The sequence below is a fragment of the Mustela lutreola genome, chromosome 6, assembly GCF_030435805.1.
Source record: "Mustela lutreola isolate mMusLut2 chromosome 6, mMusLut2.pri, whole genome shotgun sequence".
NCBI classification, from domain to species: domain Eukaryota; kingdom Metazoa; phylum Chordata; class Mammalia; order Carnivora; family Mustelidae; genus Mustela; species Mustela lutreola.
Window position 1 is genome coordinate 157104682 of NC_081295.1, and position 20618 is coordinate 157125299.

Sequence of the window (20618 nt, forward strand, 5' to 3'; positions counted from 1 at the left end):
AAATGTATGTTTATACTCACAGTATGTTTATACTTTATAAAGTACAGTTTATACTTACTTATTTATCCTTTCAAGTTCAGAACAAAAGGCCTTTTATACCTCTGACTTATGCAAGCACAAGGTCCATTTTTTCACTTTTCTTATACTAAATATAAATGACATACTTTTGTGATAATGTGGAACTGTATTGGTATGACCTATGTCAATATAAATGAGTACATTATTTATTCATATAGTTACTGATAAAATCTGAGGGCCATGTCTTGCAACATGATAGACCCTCCAACCATTTATTTTTTTTAAATATTTTAAAAATTGCTAAATTCTTGGTTCTAACAGGAAACATGTGCTAACAGAGGATGGAACAGAAGAATGGCAGCTCTTTCACTGGGTTTATACTGTTCGGTTTCTCTGACCGACCTCAACTGGAGCTAGTCCTCTTTGTGGTTCTTCTGATCTTCTATCTGTTCACTCTGCTGGGAAACACCACCATCATTGCCTTGTCCCACCTTGACCCACATCTTCAGACTCCCATGTACTTTTTCCTCTCCAACCTAAGCTTTCTGGACCTGTGTTACACGACCAGCACTGTCCCTCAGCTCTTGGTTCATCTCAGGACAACAGACAAGTCTATCTCATTTGGTGGCTGTGTAGTTCAGCTGTTCCTCTCGCTAGGTTTGGGAGGTACAGAATGCATTCTGTTAGGCGTCATGGCATTTGACCGCTATGCAGCCATCTGCAAGCCCCTGCAGTACACCGTGATCATGCACCCCCGTCTCTGTGCCCTCATGGCTTCTGCATCATGGTTCATTGGTTTTGCCAACTCCTCACTGGAGACAGTGCTTATCTTCCTCATACCACTCTGTGGGAGAAATAAAATAGACCACTTCTTTTGTGAGGTCCCCCCACTGCTCAAGCTTGCCTGTGTTGATACCACTGTATATGAGTCTGAGATCTTCTTTTCCAGCATGATCTTTCTTATCATACCTCTGGCATTAATCACCTTTTCCTATGGTTGGATTGTTAGGGCAGTCTTAAGAATAAAGTCAGCCTCGGGGCAGAAAAAAGCAGTTGGCACATGTGGGTCCCACATCACAGTGGTCTCCCTGTTCTATGGCACGGCTATCTATGTTTACCTCCAGCCCAGCAACAACTACTCCCAGGATCAGGTCAAGTTTGTTTCTCTGTTCTACACTATCATCACACCCATGGTCAACCCCATCTTATATACACTGAGGAACAAGGATATGATGGGAGCAATAAAGAAGGTGCTATTGAGAGCACATGACTCTAGATGACTAAGCAGGGAAGACCCTTTGATGGAAGACTTTGAATGCCAGAATTCTTAATATGTTTGTGTCCTGCATTTGTCATGGAAAATTTCAGCTGACATCTCTCAAGGAGATTTCTTTTTTCTTTTCTTTTTTCCTATAGCAGGTTTTATTTTTCCCTAATTCATTCATTTAGATGAAATACAAATCAGGTGCCTTTCTTTTCTTTTCTTTTCTTTTTTTAAATAGTCTCCACACCTCTCATGAGCCTCAAACTCACAACCCTGGGATTAAGTGTTAGATGATCTACCAACTGAGCCAGTCAGACATCTCTTAAAAGTCATGTGTCTTTTTAAGTGCCCAAACTCATATCATTCTCTTAAGTGAAACATGGAAATTCTAATGAGCAGGGCCAAGGTCAGCTGTCCCAGAGGAAAAGAAAGGACTGAAAAGTTGAACTGTCTCCAATAGCTACCGTGCCATTTGCTGTTATAAATAATGGGCTTATCCTAGGGTATGAGGTGCAAGCAGTGATCCAGGGGCAGGACTCTGAGTTCACAACCCCTGCCAACAGGTTATGCCAATGACTGCAGGTCCTGGACAGACAGAAGTCTAAGGAAAGAAAATTAAGGAATCTATTCCATTTACAATAGCACCAAAAAACACAGGATACCTGGGAATAAACTTAACCAAAGAGGTAAAGGATCTATACACTAGAAACTATAGAACACATATGAAATAAATTGAGGAAGACACAAAGAGACAGATAAACAATCTATGCTCATCGATTGGAAGAATAAACATTGTGAAAATGTTTATACTGCCCAGAGCAATCTATACTTTCAATGCCATCTTGATCAAAATTACACCAGCATTGTTAAAAGTGCTGGAATAATCCTAAAATTTGTATGCAACCAGAAAAGACCCCAAATCACTAAGGAAATGTTGAAAAAGAAAAAAAAGCTGGGGCGTCACGTTGCCTAATTTCAAGCTTTACTCCAAAGCTGTGATCACCAAAACAGCATGGCACTGGCACAAAAACAGACACATAGATCAATGGAACAGAGTAGACAGTCCAGATATGGACCCTCAACTTTTTGGTCAAATAATCTTTGACAAAGCAGGAAAAAATATCCAGTGGGAAAAAGACAGTCTCTTCAATAAATGGTGCTGAGAAAATTGGACACTATATATAGAAGAATGAAACTCAACCATTCTCTTACACCATTCACAAAGATAAACTCGAAATGGATGAAAGACCTCAACATGAAGCAGGAATCTATCTAAATCCTAGAGGAGAACAGAAGCAGTAACCTCTTCGGTATTGGCCACAGCAACTTCTTTTAAGACAAAAGGCAAAGGAAACAAAAGTGAAAATGAACTTTTAGGACATCATCAAGATCAAAAGCTTCTGCACAGCAAAGGAAACAGTCAACAAAACAAAGAGGCAACCGACGGAATGGGAGAAGATATTCTCAATTGACACTATAGACAAAGGGCCGATATCCAAGATCTATAAGAACTCCTCAAAGTCAACACACACAAAACAGATAATCATCTCAAAAAATGGACAGAAGACATGAACAAACACTTCTCCAATGAAAACATGCAAATGGCTAACAGACACATGAAAAAAATATTCATCATCATTAGTCATTGAGGAAATTCAAATCAAAACCTTACCCCAAAGATACAGATGTCGTGAAAAGAAGGGCCATCTGTACCCCAATGTTTATAGCAGCAATGGCCATGGTCGCCAAACTGTGGAAAGAATCAAGATGCCCTTCAACGGACGAATGGATAAGGAAAATGTGGTCCATATACACTATGGAGTATTATGCCTCCATCAGAAAGGACGAATACCCAACTTTTGTAGCAACATGGACGGGGCTGGAAGAGATCCTGCTGAGTGAAATAAGTCAAGCAGAGAGAGTCAATTATCATATGGTTTCACTTATTTGTGGAGCATAACAAATAGCATGGAGGACATGGGGAGTTAGAGAGGAGAAGGGAGTTGGGGGAAATTGGAAGGGGAGGTGACTCTGAAAAACAATCTGAGGGGTTTGAAGTGGCAGGGGGGTAGGAGGTTGGGGTACCAGGTGGTGGGTATTATAGAGGGCACAGATTGCATGGAGCACTGGGTGTGGTGAAAAAATAATGAATACTGTTATGCTGAAAATAAATAAAAAACAAAATACCTCACAGAGATACCACCTTAAACCAGTTAGAATGGCCAAAATTACCAGCATAGGAAACAACAAGTTCTGGAGAGGATGTGGAGAAAGGGAAGAAATAGGAACCTTCTTAACACTAATGTAGCCACTTGGAAAAACTGTGTGGAGTTTCCTTAAAAAATTAAAAATAGGACTACCTTATGACCCTACAATTGCACTACCAGGTTTTTACCCCAAAGATACAGATGTAGTGAAAAGAAGGGCCATCTGTACCCCAATGTTCATAGCAGCAATCGTCATGGTCGCCAAACTGTGGAAAGAGCCAAGATGGCCTTCAATGGATGAATAGGTAAAGAAGATATGGTCCATATATACAATGGAGTATTACACTTCCATCAGAAAGGATGAATACCAGGGTGCCTGGGTGGCTCAGTGGGTTAAGCCTCTGCCTTCAGCTCAGGTCATGATCTCAAGGGCCTGGGATCGAACCCCACATAGGGCTCTCTGCTCAGCAGGGAGCCTGCTTCCTCCTCTCTCTCTCTACCTGCCTCTCTGCCACTTGTGATCTCTGTCTGTCAAATAAATAAATAATAAAAATAAAATCTTTAAAAAAAAGAAAGGATGAATACCCAACTTTTGTATCAACATGGACAGGACTGGAGATTATGCTGAGTGAAATAAGTCAAGCAGAGAGAGTCAATTATCATATGGTTTCACTTACTTGTGGAACATAAGGAATAACATGGAGGACATTAGGAGAAGGAAAGAAGTGAATAGGAGTAAATTGAAGGAGGAGACTCCTCCCCCCATGAAAGACTGTGGACTCTGAGAAACAAACTGAGAGACTTGGAAGAGAGGGCATGGGGGGATAGGTAGCCTCGTGGTGGGTATTAAGGAGGGCATGTGCACTGGGTGTGGTGCATAAACAATGAATCTTGGAACACTGAAAAATATAATTAAAAAAAAAACTAGTGATGTATTATATGTTGGCTAACTGAGAATGAAAGAAAGGAAGAAAGGAAGAGAGAGAGAGAGAGAGGAAGGAAGGAAGGAAGGGAGGGAGGGAGGGGAGGGAAGGGGAGGGGAGGAGAGGAGAGGGTTCAGTGCCTGGACTCCTCAGTAGGTTAAGCCTCTGCCTTCGACTCAGGTCATGATTTCAGGGTCCTGGGATCGAGCCCTGAATCAGGCTCTTTGCTCAGCAGGAAACCTGATTCCCCCTCTCTGTCTGCCTGCCTCTCTGCCTGCTTGTGATCTCTCTCCCTGCCAAATAAATAAATAAAATCTTAAAAATAAATAAATAAATAAATAAATAAAAAGAAAAAGAAAGAGAGAGAGAGAAACTGGGGGGGAGGGGAAAGTGGACTATAATGTATTTGGTATATTCCTTTTTTTTAATTTGAAGAGATTTTTGTTAGCCAATATTTATTTTTTATTGTTGTTAATAAACAAGAATTTTTGTCAAAAATTAATTAATTAATTAATTAAAATACAAAATTCTGTTTCTCAGCTAGGACATTTTAAATGCTGAGGTAGCTACCTGGGATAGCACCTATGCCATTAAACAGGGAGGACAGAGTATTTCCACCATACAGATGGATATTGTATGGGAGACTTGTGTCCAGCTTCTTACGGGATCAGGCTCATGCCATCTTCTACCTGAGACCACATCCTTCCTTAGCAGCATTCTCTGCTCTGTTTTGCTTCCCTCATCGCCTTTATCCTGAGGGCACTCCCTGAACAAACCATGTGCAGTGGAAATCCTACTTGATCCTCTTCTCCCAAGGAACGTGGATGAAAACATTGTCCATGTTAATTAGACCTGTCATTTCTGGTGTTGGGATAGTTGCCTTCCCCCTCATTAGCTCATCCTGCATTGCCCTCGGGAGCCTGTTCTAGTATATCTGGAGTCAGCTCAGACCTAGGGGACAGAAGCTTTATTAAAGTAGTAGTTTTTCATTTCTACCACTGCCAACATTATTTCAGGTTTATTCAGGAACTGAATAGGGCAGGGTTTGTATGTCAATTATAAAGGTGGCTGTTATATATTTGAAATATCTTCAGTACAAATATTATCTTGAGATCTTTGACCTTTAAAATGTGCAGTACATACTGAGCATCTATCTCTGTGGAAAAATGTATTCTTTTATTTAAACTTTTAGACATGTTGTCAGCATTGAACACTTATGCTATTGGCTCTATCAGCTTACATGTGCTGATACTAAGCATTTAACCTCTTTCATTTGATGCCTGTTTTCTTAATTATTATTGGAAAATTGTGTTCTTGTGAGATGTCATTTCCCATCATATTTTTGGATAGTAATTATCTCATAGAATGTCATCTTTTTTATTTTGTGGAATCTACTTATTTTTATTTTACCTAATAAAATTTTTTCTCTATTTATATAACCTGTGCTTTCTTCACGTATTTATTTTTTTGGTATGTAAAGGAATAATTTATGTCTGATTTTTATAACTGCAGTTTCCTGTATCATATATATCATGATAGGTACTAAGGACACCATTCTTTGCTCCTGTACCTAAGATGGATGTGTTCAATATTTTCAGTCAGCATTATTTACATTGTTTATCTAAGAGGAATCAATGTCTCTTACTGCATTTGGTCATTTGATACCTACCTATATAGATATTGGTGCTTAGTCTACATATCAATTCTTTATATTTTGTAAGAAGGAAATAAAACAAAATTTCCTCCTTAACCTTAGCCTAAACATACCTTTCTCTGAAAAGGTTTCTTTCTGTGCTGGTGCACGCAGCTTTAAGATGGATGGATGGATGCTGAGGAGGAGAGAAAGAAGAGAACACAGTGACCCAGGTCAGCAGAAAGTTCTCTTGAGAATTGATGGGAGATGAATTATGCAGCCTCATCTTTCCCATATCCAGAGTTACTAAAGGATAATTTTCCTAAATGCAAGGTGAAAAAGATAAAGGTAAGAAGATAGACAATGATATTCATATTCTAGTTCTCTCCTAGTGTGCTGTCCAGGAAGGCACTGGAAGCAATCCTAACAGAGAAAGACAATCACATTCCTTTTTCGCTTTTGGTGGGCATCTTCTTTGCCTGACATTTTCTTTTACTTTTTTTTTTTTAATTTTTTCAATTTATTTATTTTCAGAAAAACAGTATTCATTATTTTTTCACCATACCCAGTGCTCCATGCAATCCATGCCCTCTATAATACCCACCACCTGGTACCCCAATCTCCCACCCCCACCCGCCACTTCAAACCCCTCAGATTGTTTTTTAGAGTCCATAGTCTCTCGTGATTCACCTCCCCTTCCAATTTACCCCAACTCCCTTCTCCTCTCTAACACCCCTTTTCACCTTAAAATCATATTCATTTTTATACCTGTTAAATAGCCAGTCATTCAGCATTCTTTTATGTATACACACACATATGTATACAATCCTGTAAAGCAGCAAATCATATTTACAAGTTTATCTCAGCAGAGTTTTATCTTTGCTCAACTGCCTTCTTAGTTCTTATGGCTAAGATAATATTAAAATATACCATTATTTTATTCTAATGGTGCATTATTATATTGTTGTTTCCCTTGGATGAATTAGCATTTTATGTTTACTCTCCTTTACTTTGGTGAGTGCATTTATGAAGCACATTTAAAAAGTTGCCAGCAATTTATTTCAGATAAATACCTATCTATATTTGTGTGAGTGTGCAGGAGACCGAAACATGGTTTATTTTATTTGCTCTTCTGAGCGTGTGTGAATCAGGGCACATTCCCTATTGTTGCACATTCAGACTGTCTCAAATACCTTTATAATTAATTCCATTAAGAAAGTTTTTCTGCATAGATTTATATGCATGGCTGGTACTGATCACATCTTTATAGGAAATCAAAGGTGGTATAAAATAGTGTGAAATGCTACATTCTCAATTCATAGTTCATGAACATTTAATGGATATTGTAACAATTTCTCCCACACAACAATGTGTCTACCCCCCAAGACCAATTCAGCTTTGAGAAGTCTTAGGCGAATTAAAAATGTACTGTGTGCCTAACTGTTTCCATATGATGGAGTTGGAATACTCATTGTCTTTTTTTTCTTTTGTTGATTTCAAGTTTTCATTTAAATTCTAGTTAGTTAACATATAGGGTAAATTTGGTTTCAGATTTAGAATTTAGTGATTCATCACCTACATATAACACCCCATGCTCATCAAAATTCTTTCTTAATACCCATCACCCATCTAGCCCATCCCCCACCCACCTCTCTGCATCAGCCCTGAGTTTGTTCCTGGTCATTAAGAAACTCATATAGTTTGCGTCCCAAAATTCTTTTTTCCTGTCCGCTATATTCGTCTGTTTCGTTTCCTAAGTTCTATATATGAGTGAAATCATATGGTAGTTGTCTTTCTCTGACTGACTTATTTCACTTAGCATAATACCCTCTAGTTCCATCACATTGTTGCAAATGGCAAGATTTCTTTTTTTGATGGTTGCATAATATTCCATTGTCTTCTTTATCATATACCACATCTTCTTTATCCATTCATCTGTTGATGGACATTTGGGCTTTTTCCATACTTTGGTTATTGTGGACACTGCTGCTATAAACATTGGGGTGTAGGTGCCCCTTCAGATCACTATATTTGTGTATTTGAAGTAAATACCCAGTAGTGCAATTGATGGGAGCTCTATTTTCAACTTTCTGAGGACCCTCCATACTGTTTTCCAGAGTAGCTGTAGCAGCTTGCATTCCCAAGAAGGTAAGAGGGATCCCTTTTCTCCACATCCCTGCCAACATCCTGGTGTTTCCTATGTTGTTCATGTTCGCCATTCTGACAGGTGTGAGGTGATATCTCATCATGGTATTGATTTGTGCTTCCCTGATGATGACTGATGTTGAGCATCTTTTCATGTGTCAGTCAGCCATCTGGATGTCTTTGGAGAAATATCTGTCCAATGTCTCCTGTCCTTTTCTAACTGGATTGTTTATTTTTGGGGTGCTGAGTTTGACAAGTTCTTTATAGATTTTGGATACTAACCCTCTATCACATATGTCATTTGCAAATGTCTTCTCCCATTCCATAGGTTGAATTTCCATTTTGTTAAGAGTTTCCTTTCCTGTGCAGAGGCTTTCTATATTGATGAAGTCCCAATAGTTAATTTTTGCTTTTGTTCCCTTGCCCAAGGAGACACATCTGGTTGCTACAGCAGAGGTCAAAAAGCATGCTGCCTGGGATCTCCTCTAGGATTTTGATGTATTCCTGTCTCACATTTAGGTCTTTCTTTCATTTTGAGTTTATTTTTGTTTGTGGTATAAAAAAATGGTCCAGTTTAACTCTTCTGCATGTGGCTATTCAATTTTCCCATCATCATTTGTCTTTTTTCCACTGGATATTCTTTCCTGCTTTGTCGAAGACTAGGTGGCCATAGAGTTGATAATCCATTTCTGGGTTCTCTATTCTGTTCCATTGCTCTATGTGTCTGTTTTTGTGGCAGTACCATAATGTCTCCACAATTACAGTTTTGTAACACAGCTTGAAGTCCAGAATTCTGATGCTTCCCACTTTGTTTTGTTTTGTTTTTCAACATTATTTTGGCTATGTGGGTCTTTCTGGTGCAATACAAATTTTAGGATTGTTCCAGCTCTGTGAAAAGTGTTAATGGTATTTTGATAGGGAGTGCATTTAATGTGTAGATTGTTTGGATAGTTTAAGCATTTTAACAATATTAATCTTTCAGTCCATGAGTATGGAAAGTAATCCCATTTGATCAATATCACTCAGCATCAGGGGAATACAACTCAAAACCTCACACTGGTCAGAATGGCTAAAATTAACAAGTCAGGAAACAACAGATATTGGCAAGGTTACAGAGAAAGGGGTACCCTCTACACTGTTGGTGGGAATGCAAACTGGTGCAGCCACTCTGGAAAACTCCTCAAAAGGTAGAAAAAAGAGTTACCCTACAACCTGGTAATTGCACTACTAGGTATTTATCCAGAGGATAGAAACATAGTAATTTGAAAGGGCACCTGCACCCCAATGTTTATATCAGCAATGCCCACAATAGCCAAAATATAAAAAGAGCCCAGGTGTCCATTGACAAATGAATGGATAAAGACTATATATATGTGTGTGTGTGTGTGTGTGTGTGCATATATATATATATATACATATATATATATATATAATTTTAGCTTTAGCTATCTTTATCTAAATGAATATTACTCAGCCATCAAAAAGAATGAAATCTTGCCATTTACAATGACAAGATGGAACTAGAGGGTATTATGCTAAGCAAAATAAGTCAGTCAAAGTCTGATTTCACTCATATGTGGGATTTAAGAAACCAAACAGATGAACCTAGGGGAAAGGAAGTAAAAATAAAATAAGATGAAAACAGAGAGGGAGTCTAACCATAGGAAACAAACTGAGGGTTGTTGGAGGGGAGGTGAGTGGGAGAACTGGGTAAGTGGATGATGGACATTGAGGAAGGCATATGATGTAATCGGCACAAGATGTTATACACAACTGATGAATCACTGAACTCTACCTCTGAAACTAATAATAGAGTTTATGTTGACTAAATTTAATTTAGATAAATACTTTAAAAATGTTTAATGAACCTACATATCTACAGTACTTTAAGTGTCATTAATCTCTAACCAAAAGATATTTTGTACCTACAACTGATGCAAATATAGGGGACATTATGTATTTTTTTCTTATATTAAATTAAAATGATTTTTTGTGATAATGTGGAACTAAATTGGTATAAGCTATGCAATTTCAATGAGCACATCATTTCTTCACATACTGATGAAATCCAGTGGCCTTTACTCTAAAACATAATAGATCCTCCTCCGCACCAACTGTTTACTTCTTTGAAGATTTCCTTTAAAAACTGCTAAACGCTTGGTCCTAACCGGAAACGTGCTAGCAGAGGATGGAACAGAAGAATGGCAGCTCTTTCACGGGGTTTATCCTGCTGGGGTTCTCTGACCGGCCTCAACTGGAACTAGTCCTCTTTGTGGTTCTCCTGATCTTCTACCTGTTCACTCTGCTGGGAAACACCACCATCATTGCCTTGTCCTACCTCAACCCACATCTTCAGACTCCCATGTACTTTTTCCTCTCCAACCTAAGCTTTCTGGACCGGTGTTACACGACCAGCACTGTCCCTCAGCTCCTGGTTCATCTCAGGACAGCAGACAAGTCCATCTCGTTTGGTGGCTGTGTGGCTCAGCTCTTCATCTCGCTTGGGCTGGGATGCACGGAATGCCTTCTGTTAGGGGTCATGGCGTTTGACCGCTATGCAGCCATCTGCAAGCCCCTGCAGTACACCGTGATCATGCACCCCCGTCTCTGTGCCCTCATGGCTTCTGTGTCATGGTTCTTTGGTTTTGGCAACTCCTTATTGCAGACAGTGCTCATCTTCCTTTTGCCACTTTGTGGGAGAAATAAAATAGACCATTTCCTTTGTGAGATTCCTGCCCTGCTCAAGCTTGCCTGTGTAGACACTACTATGAATGAGTCTGAGCTCTTCTTTGCCTGTGTGATCATTCTCCTGATACCTGTGGCATTAATCATCTTCTCCTATGGTCAGATCGTCAGGGCGGTCTTAAGAATAAAGTCATCTGCAGGGCAGAGGAAAGTGTTTGGCACATGTGGGTCCCACATCACTGTGGTCTCCCTGTTCTATGGCACGGCCATCTATGCTTACCTCCAGCCCAGCAACAACTACTCCCAGGATCAGGGCAAGTTTGTTTCTCTGTTCTACACCATCGTCACCCCCAGAGTCAGCCCTGTCATATATACACTGAGGAACAAGGATGTGACAGGAGCAATGAAGAAGGTGCTTTGTAGGGGACAGGACTCCAGATGACAGGGTGGGGAAGACCCTTTGATGGAAGATTTTGACTGTCAGAGATTTTAAGAGGATTGTGTTCTCCCCATGTCATCCAAAATTTCCTGTATCATCTCTGAAGGGAATTTTCTTGCCTGATGCTTTAATACAAGTGGGTACTCAAAATCCAAGTTCATGGGTTCATGAAGCCTTCAGAGATTCTCCTAGAGCATCTGCATCATATTTCATTTTAAGAAACTTCAAACGTTTTTCATATTCCCTCCTCATTTGGGAACACTCTTTCATTCCTTTTTGCAAGAAGACACACACATATCATAAAGTCATAGGGAAAATAAGAATACAAATGACTAAAAGATGATAAGAAATACTAATACTAATAAGTGATATGCCTCCAACGCTAGAGAATTGCTAGAGAATTCTCCAATTGCTAGAGAAATGCTAGAATTTTTTCCTAGCAAACCGTTGGAGGCATATCACTTTTTATTGCATTGTGACCATGGCTCTATTATGAGGTCCACTGGCTGACTGTATCACAGCTTTTTCATAGAAGTAGTTGGGGAACTCTGGGAAAAACAGATTTTAGCTCAGAGAAAAGCCTATTAACATCAGTCCTGATAAATCCACTCAGATATCGGGTCCTAGTGTGACAACACCAGTGCGACAGTGATTTTAGGTAACCTTCCTGTCCTGGACATTGAGGGCATGATGCATACCTGCCAGTGACAGTGGGAGCATCTATGGCCACAAGCAGGTGGTGCTGACAAGCGAGTTTGGGCATAGCCAGACAAGCACCAACGTGAGGCCTGCAAGTTGTTGTTTGTGTCCGTGAGCCACCCTGTTCGTTACAAATGACTCTTGAGCACAGTATCGTATCTGAACAGAACATGACAGAAGCCCTGCTTTAGAGTCTCTTTTACCTACAATAGTGCAGCAAAAGTTACAAAGGGTAAAAGACATTAGACCCTCTCTTCATACTATTTTGTAAATTCTTCGATCCAGGCATCAACTGATCAATGCTTTTATATCTCACATCCACCAAAAGCACCATATATTTCAATACTATAAAAATATAGGAAGTGCCCTCTATTTCACAAGAAATGCCATGTCTGTGGAGCTTACTTAGATTCACCATGAGGAAATGTAAAGAATAAATACAATGTATATTAATTATTAAACATCTCCATACGTCTCTACTTTACAAATAGCCATCTCATTATGAACTGTCATACAATTCTGAGTTAGGAGTAATAAAAATAAATATCCCATATCAGGGAGATCATATGATAGTTGTCTTTCTCCGCTTGACTTATTTCGCTAAGCATGATACGCTCTAGTTCCATCCACGTTGTCGCAAATGCTTTGGTGAGTGCTGTGAAATGTGTAAACCTGGCAATTCACAGACCTGTGCCCCAGGGGATAAAAATACATTATATGTTTATAAAAAAAATAAAAAATTAAAAAAATATATTCCAGAACAACTGAATCTGACATTATAGCCCTTCGATCTTGGACTGGACACATATGCATAAGAACTCTACTGTTCCCTATCCTGACAGCTAACCGGCATCCCCAGGGCCTTGAACCCTGAGCTGGCCATGCTCATGCCAAGTGATCTTGCTGTAGAGACAGCATGTGGAGGCTGGAAATGACAGCCAGGGGAGATCATGCACATGGTCAGGTTCTCTTTGTATTGCTAATAGCAATATCCCACTTGAAATCAAGCCTGAGATATATCTTTTTTAAAAACTTTATCTTAATTTTTCAGTGTTCCAAGATTCATTGTTTATGGACCACAGCCATTGCTTCATTCAATACATGCCCTCCTTAATACCCATGACCATGCTCACCAACCCTCCCCCCAAAACCCTCAGTTTGCTTCTCAGACTCCACAGTCTCTCATGATTTTTCTCTCCCTCCAATTCCTCCAACTCACTTCTCTCCTTCTCCCAATATCCTCTGTGTTATTCCTTATGCTCCACAAGTAAGTGAAACCATAAGACAATTGACACTCTCTGCTTGGCTTATTTCACTCAGCATAATATCCTCCAGTCACATCATGTTGATACAAAAGTTAGTGGAACACAAGTTGGTATGAACACTTTGGAAAAACTTAAGGAATCTCCATAAGAAAGATTCCTTAAGAAATTAAAAACAGAGCTATCCTATGACCCTGCAATTGCACTATGGGGTATTTACCCCAAAGATACAGATGGGCTGAAAAGAAGGGTCATCTGTACCCCAATGTTCAAAGCAGCAATGGCCATAGTCGTCAAACTGTGGAAAGAGCCAAAATGCCCTTCAACAGATGAATGGGCAAAGAAGATATGGTCCATTTATACAACGGAGTTCTATGATTCCATCAGAAATGATGAAGACCTGGGATCTATGTTGACACCATAGTGATGCTTCATGTATGCCAGTAAAAAAACAGTTTTTTATTACTGTTTATCCCTGACGGTGACAAATTTCCTGCTCTCCATTAGGTTTCAACCACATCCTGACAGTTATACCCAAATGGTTATTTTAAATCCCTCAAATCAAAGATGACAGAGGAGTAAGGGACCCATTTCAGCTGGTCCCTGAATTTAGCTGAATATCTACCAAACCATTCTGAACACCCACGTAATCAGCCTGAGATGTAAGAATATATATTTGGATCTCTAGAAAAGTGACTGCTTTTTGCAACGTAGGACATGCAGAGTTGTGAATCCTCAGGGAAATATCAGAAGATAAACAGAAGGGGGAGGGAGCCTCCAGAAGCTGACTCCTGGAAAGGATATAACACCAGAGTGCAAAAGCAGAACCTTGGAAACCTGCTCTAGGGAACAACATCCCTCTCTGAAAGGGGTTCTGGAGATGAAAAGGCAGAATTCAAGGTAGAACATTATGGTCTCAGGATATGAGGAATCACAGAGATAAAGGGGTGATTGAGAAGCCTCAGAACCAAAGGTGCTTCCCAGAGTATCAGAATGCCTTAACAGTGGAGCCAGGATGCAGGTTCTGGTCAGCATTGCCAGGAAGGGTCTCAGCTCAGATCGCCATAAACTGCAAGTCGGGCCAGTTGAGAATCTCTTCTCTTGGGCAGCCTGAAATACCAGGAGCCTGTGCCGGGACTGGACAAAAACTCACAGAGTGGTGGTGGCTGGGAAAGGGCTTTAGAGCAGTGCCCAGCTAGAATCCAGGAGCTGCAGGTGTGCATGCAGGAACCCACAGCTGCTCGAAGATTTAGAAGCATAAAAGGCAGGGACACTCCCAGGGCCCTGGTTCGACCTGAGAGAGTTACTGTGGGCATGCACAGTGGTAGGTTGTAGCTTTCTGTGGCACATATAGAAATGGAAACTGTTTGTACTGGAGGGTTTAGTGAAGAAAACAGACTGTGATTTCTCTGCTATCCACCAAAGGTTGGGTGCAGCCATTTTTGCTCTGACCCTTGGAAGAGGCATGGAAAGCCACCAGAGGACAAAAGCCACACATAAGACCTGTTTCCACTGAGCCCATTCATCTCCCCTCACCACTCCAACAGGGCCAGGGCAATTCCCCCCAACCAGAGTTGCCTGAGAAACAGCACAGCAGGCCGCTATCCCAGAAGACAAGCTGGAAGAACAAGGGCATGACAACCCTATGGACCCCATAAGACTATAAAATTCTAATGCCAGAGAAAAATAGTATATTGAGATCCAGCTGAGCTGCAGACATTGCCTCCTGGCTTTTTTTTTTTTTTTCCCAGATACTGTTCTCTTTTTCTTTCTATTCTTTTTTTTATGCTTTTTCTCTGTTTTTGTTTTATCTTTTTCTCACTTCAACTAGATGTTTATTATATAAACTTATATTTCATAGAAGCTCTTTAACTTGTGCTTTTTCATACCTTTATTTCTTTATAGATATCTGCTTTATTGTAGTCTTTTTTCCCTATCCAGTTTTACACACACACACAAACACACACACACACACACACACACACACACACGTTTTACTTTCCTTGTAGTTTTGGGAAGTCGTGTCCTCTAAAAAACAGACCAAAATACATCCAGAGACAACTGAAATATGCTGCTTTGTCCACACTGAAAGATTACAGCCTACCTTCCCCTCACCTCTCCTTTAAAAAAAATTTTTTTATTATGTATTTTATTATGTATTTCCTTTTGGCTTTGTTTTTGTTGGTGGTTTCCAACCACTCTGGATTTTCCTAGGGTGTGTCTTGCTTAGGTCCTGGTTGATATTTTGGACTCTGATCATTCACCCAACCATCCCTTGAGAGAATGACTAGGAGGTGGAACTCTCAACAAAGAAAAGAAACAGAGACAATGTCATCTGCCACAGAACTAATGGATATGGATATAAGCAAAATGTCAGAGATAGAACTCTGGAGAGCAAGCATGACATCAACAACTAGACTTGAAAGAAGCATTAGTGACAATATAGGATTTCTAAGGTTAGAAATGAGATCTAATCAAGCCAAACTTAAAAATGCTATGAATGAGCTGCAGTCTAAACTGGATACTCTAACAGCCAGACTAAATGAGGCAGAAAAAAAATTAGTGATCTAGAAGACAAGCTGAGAAAAGAAAGTGGGAAAAAACAGAGACAGGCTTCTAGTAACACATGAGAAAAGGATTCCAGAGATTAATGGTGCCATGAAAAGTTCCAATGTCAGAAATATTGGGATCCCTAAGGGGGTGGAGAGAGAGAGAGAAAGAGGGTGCTATAAGGTATATTTGAGCAAATCATAGCTGAAAACTTCCCTATTCTGGGGGAGGAAAAAAAGCACTTGAGTCCAAGAGGCTGAGAGAACCTCTCCCAAAATCAATGAATATAGCTCAACACCTGAACGTATAATAGTGAGGCTTGAAAATTGTACAACCAAGGAAAAAATCCTGAGAAAACCTAGGGAAAGGAGGGTCCCTACAGGGAGTAACATCAAAAGAACATTAGATCTATCCACAGACACCTGGTGAGTCAGAAAGTGCTGGCAAGATATATTCAGGGTACTAAATGAAATGAATATGCAACTAAGAATACTTTATCCAGCTAGGATGTCATTCAGAATGGATGAGAGCTAAAGCACTTCCAGGACAAGCAGAAACTGAAAGAATATGTGACCACCAAGCCAGTCCTCAAATATTAAGGGGGATTCTGTAAATGAAGAGAAACCCCAAGAGTCACACAGACCAGAAAGAAACAAAAAATCTATGGAAAGAGGGATTTTACAGGCAATGCAATGGCACTAAATTCATATCTTTCAATAGTCACTCTAAATGTAAATGGGTTAAATGCTCCTCGCAAATGAAACAAGGAAGCAGATGGAGTAAAAAAACAGGAACCATCCATATGCTGTCTACAAGAGACTCATTTTGAACCTAAAGACACCTCCAGATTGAAAGTGAGGAGATGGAGAACCTTGCTAACAGACCTCAGAAGAAAGCTGGGGTAGCAATCCTCATTTCAGACAAATTAGACTTTAAACACAGTAATAAGAGACATCGAGGGACCCTATATTATACTTAAAGGGTCTATCCAACAAGAAGATCTAACAAATGTAAATATCTAGGCCCCCACTATGGGAGCAGCCATTTATATAAAACAATTAATAACCAAAATAAAGGAAGATATTGATAATAATATATTAATAGTAGGATATGTCAACACTCCACTCTCAGCAGTAGACAGATCATCAAGCAGAAGATGAACAAAGAAACAAGACCTGTGAAAGACACATTGGACCAGTGGACTTCTTAGATATATATACAGAACATTCTCCCTTAAAACAACAGAATACACATTCTTCCCAGGTGGACGTGGAACTTTCTCTGGGTCACAAATCAGGTCTCAACCAATACCAAAAGACAGAGGTTATTCCCTGCATGTTATTAAACCACAATGCTTTGAAACTGGAATTCAACCACAAGAAAAAATTTGGAAGGAACACAAACACCTGGGAGGTAAAGAACATCCTGGTAAAGAATGATTGGGTAAACAAGAAATTAAAGAAGAACTTAAAAAATTCATGCAAGCCAATGAGAGTCAAAACATACCTGTCTAAAACCTAAGGGATACGGCATAGGCAGTCCTAAGGGGGAAATACATAGCCATCCAAGCCTCTCTCAAAAAGGTAGAAAAATTGCACATGCACAAGCCCACCTTACACCTAAAGGACCTAGAGAAAGAACAGCAAATAAAGCCTAAACCAAGCAGGAGAAGAGAAAAAAATAAAGATTATAGCAGAAATCAATGAAATAGAAACCAGAAAAAGAGTAGAACAGCTCAACAAAACTAGAAGCTGGTTCTGTGAAAGAATTAATAAGATCAATAAACCTCTGGCCAGACTTATCCAAAAGCAAAGAGAAAGGACCCAAATTAATAAAATCATGAATGAAAGGGGAGAGATCATGACCAATACCAAAGGAATAGAGACAATTATTAGAACTTATTACCAGCAGCTATATGACAAAAACTTGACAATTTGGAAGAAATGGATGCATCCCTGGACTTACAAACTACCAAGACTGAAACAGGAAGAAATAGACAATCTGAACTGACAAATAACCAGTAAGGAAACTGGGACAGTTAAAAACAAACAAACAAAAAATTCCCAAAAAACAAAAATCCAGGGCTTGATGGCTTCCCAGGGGAATTCTACCAAACATTCAGATACAAAATAATATCTATTCTACTGAAGTTATTTCAAAAAATAAAAATGAAAAACTCTCAAACTCATGCTATGAGGCCAGCATTACCCTGATCCCCAAACCAGGCAAAGACCCCATGAAAAAGGAGAATAAGAGACCAATATCCCTGATGAACATGGATGCCAAAATACCCAATAAGATCCTAGCTAATAGGATCCAACAGTACACTAAAAGGATTATCCATCACAACTAGGTGGGATTTATTCCTGGGAGGCAAGGGTGGTTTAACATTGTCGAATCAAAAATGTGATAGAGCACATTATCAAAGAGACAACCATATAATTCTCTCAATTGATGCAGAAAAAGCATTTGACAAAATACATCATCCTTTCCTGACTCAAACTCTTTAAAATATAGGGATAGAGGGAATATACCTCAATTTCATAAAAGCCATCTATGAAAAGCACACAGCTTTTCACTCATTCATTCTCAATGGGGAAAAACTGAGAGCTTTTCTCTTAAGGTCAAGAACACAACTGGGATGCCCACTCTCACCACCTTTGTTCAACATAGTAGTAGAAGTCCTAACTTCAGCAATCAGACAACAAAAAGAAATAAAATACACTTAGATTGACGAAGAAGAAGTCAAACTCTCTTCCCAGATGACATGATTCTTTATGTGGAAAACCTAATAGTCTCAATCCCCCAAAGTACTAGAACTCATACAGCAATTCAATAATGTGGCAAGATACAAAAATCAAAGCACAGAAATAACATGCATTTCTATACACTAACAATGAGACAGAAGAAAAAGAAATTAGGGAATCGATTCCATTTACAATAGCACCCCAAAACCATGAGATACTCAGAGGTATCTTTACTTACCCAAAGAGATAAAGGATCTATATAGATAGATAAAGAAACAATAGAACACTTAGAAAAGAAATTGAGGAAGACACAAAGAAGTGGAAAAACATTCCATGCTCATGGATAGGAAGAATAAACATTGTGAAAATGTCCATGCTTCCCAGAGCAATCTACACTTTCAATGCAATCCCTATCAAAATACCACTGGCACTTTTCAAGAAGCTGCAACAAACAATCCTAAAATTTGTACGGAACCAGAGAAGACCCCAAATTGAATCACCAGGGGACTGTTGAAAGAGAAAACCAAAGTGTCTGACTTCAAGCTCTATTACCAAGTTATAATCATCAAGATAGCAAAAAACAGACACCCGGGTCAATGGAAAAGAATAGAGAGCCCAGAAATGGACCCTCAAATCAATGGTCAACTAATTTTTGACAGATCAGGAAAGAATATCCAATGGGGAAAAAAACAGTCTCTTCAATAAATGGTGCTGGGAAAATTAGACAACCACATGCAGAAGAATGAAACTGGACCATTCTATCATACCATATACAAAGATAAACTCAAACTGGATCAAAGATCTTTTTTTAAAGATTTTATTTATTTATTTGACAGACAGAGATCACAAGTAGGCAGAGAGGCAGGCAGAGAGAGAGAGGGAGAGGGAAGCAGGCTCCCTGGTGGGCAGAGAGACCAATGTGGGGCTCGGTTCCAGGACCCTGAGATCATGACCTGAGCCAAAGGCAGAGGCTCAACCCACTGAGCCACCCAGGCAACCCTGGATGAAAGATCTTAATGTGAAACAGGAACCCACCAAAATCCTAGAGGAGAACATAGGCGGTAAACTCTTTGTCATGGGCCACAGAAGCTTCTTGCAAGACACATCTCTAAAGGCAAGGGAAACAAAAGCAAAAATGAATTATTTGGATTTCATCAAGATAAAAGGCTTCTAAAGCAAAGGAAACAGTCAACAAAACTAAGAGGCAACCCACGGAAAGAGAGAAGGTACTTGGAAAAGACATTACAGACAAAAGGCAGATATCCAAGATCTATCAAGAACTTCTCAAACTTAACCTCCAAAAAACAGATAATCATGTCAAAAACTGGGCAGAAGACACCAACAGACACTTCTCCAAAGAAGATATTCAAATGGCTAACAGACACATGAAAAAATGTTCAACATCACTCGGCATCAGAGAAATACAAAGCAAAACCACAATGAGATACCACCTTACACAGTTTGAATGACAAAAATTAACAAGACAAGAAACAACAAATGTTTCTGAGGATGTTGAGAAAAGGGAACTCTCCCACTGTTGGTGGGATGGAAGCTGGTATAGCCACTTTGGCAAACAGTATGGAGTTTCCTCAAGATGTTAAAAATAGAGCTACTCTAAGACCCAGCAATTGCACTACTAGGCATTTACCCCAAAGAAACAGATGTAGTGAAAAGAAGGGGCACATGCACTCCAATGTTCATGGCAGCAATGTCCACAATAGCCACACTGTAGAAGGAGCCAAGATGCCCTTCAACAGACGAATGGATAAAGGAGATGTGGTGTATGTATACAGTGGAATATTATCAACCATCAAAAAGGATGAATAACTACCATTTGCAGCAACATGGATGTAACTGGAGGAATTATGCTAAGTGAGTAAGTCAAGCAGAGAAAGACAATTATCAAATAGTTTCACCTCTATGTGTAATATAAGGAATAGCTTGGAGGATCATAGGGGAAAGGAGGGAAAACTGAAGGGGAAGAAATCAGAGAGGGAGATGAATTATAAGAGACTGTGGACTCCAGGAAATAATCTGAGGGTTTCA

At 39.5% G+C, this 20618-nt stretch overlaps 2 protein-coding genes across 2 annotated transcripts; both read left to right on the forward strand.

Annotated features, from left to right (window-relative positions):
* Nucleotides 1-359: 359 nt before the first annotated feature.
* Nucleotides 360-1298, forward strand: LOC131832982 (putative olfactory receptor 2B8). Its single transcript, XM_059176226.1, has one exon. It carries the CDS (start codon nt 360-362, stop codon nt 1296-1298), a length of 939 nt encoding a protein of 312 aa, XP_059032209.1.
* Nucleotides 1299-10378: 9080 nt separating this feature from the next.
* Nucleotides 10379-11317, forward strand: LOC131832981 (putative olfactory receptor 2B8). The gene has a single exon (XM_059176225.1). The coding sequence runs from the start codon at nt 10379-10381 to the stop codon at nt 11315-11317; it is 939 nt and encodes a 312-aa protein (XP_059032208.1).
* Nucleotides 11318-20618: the final 9301 nt, after the last annotated feature.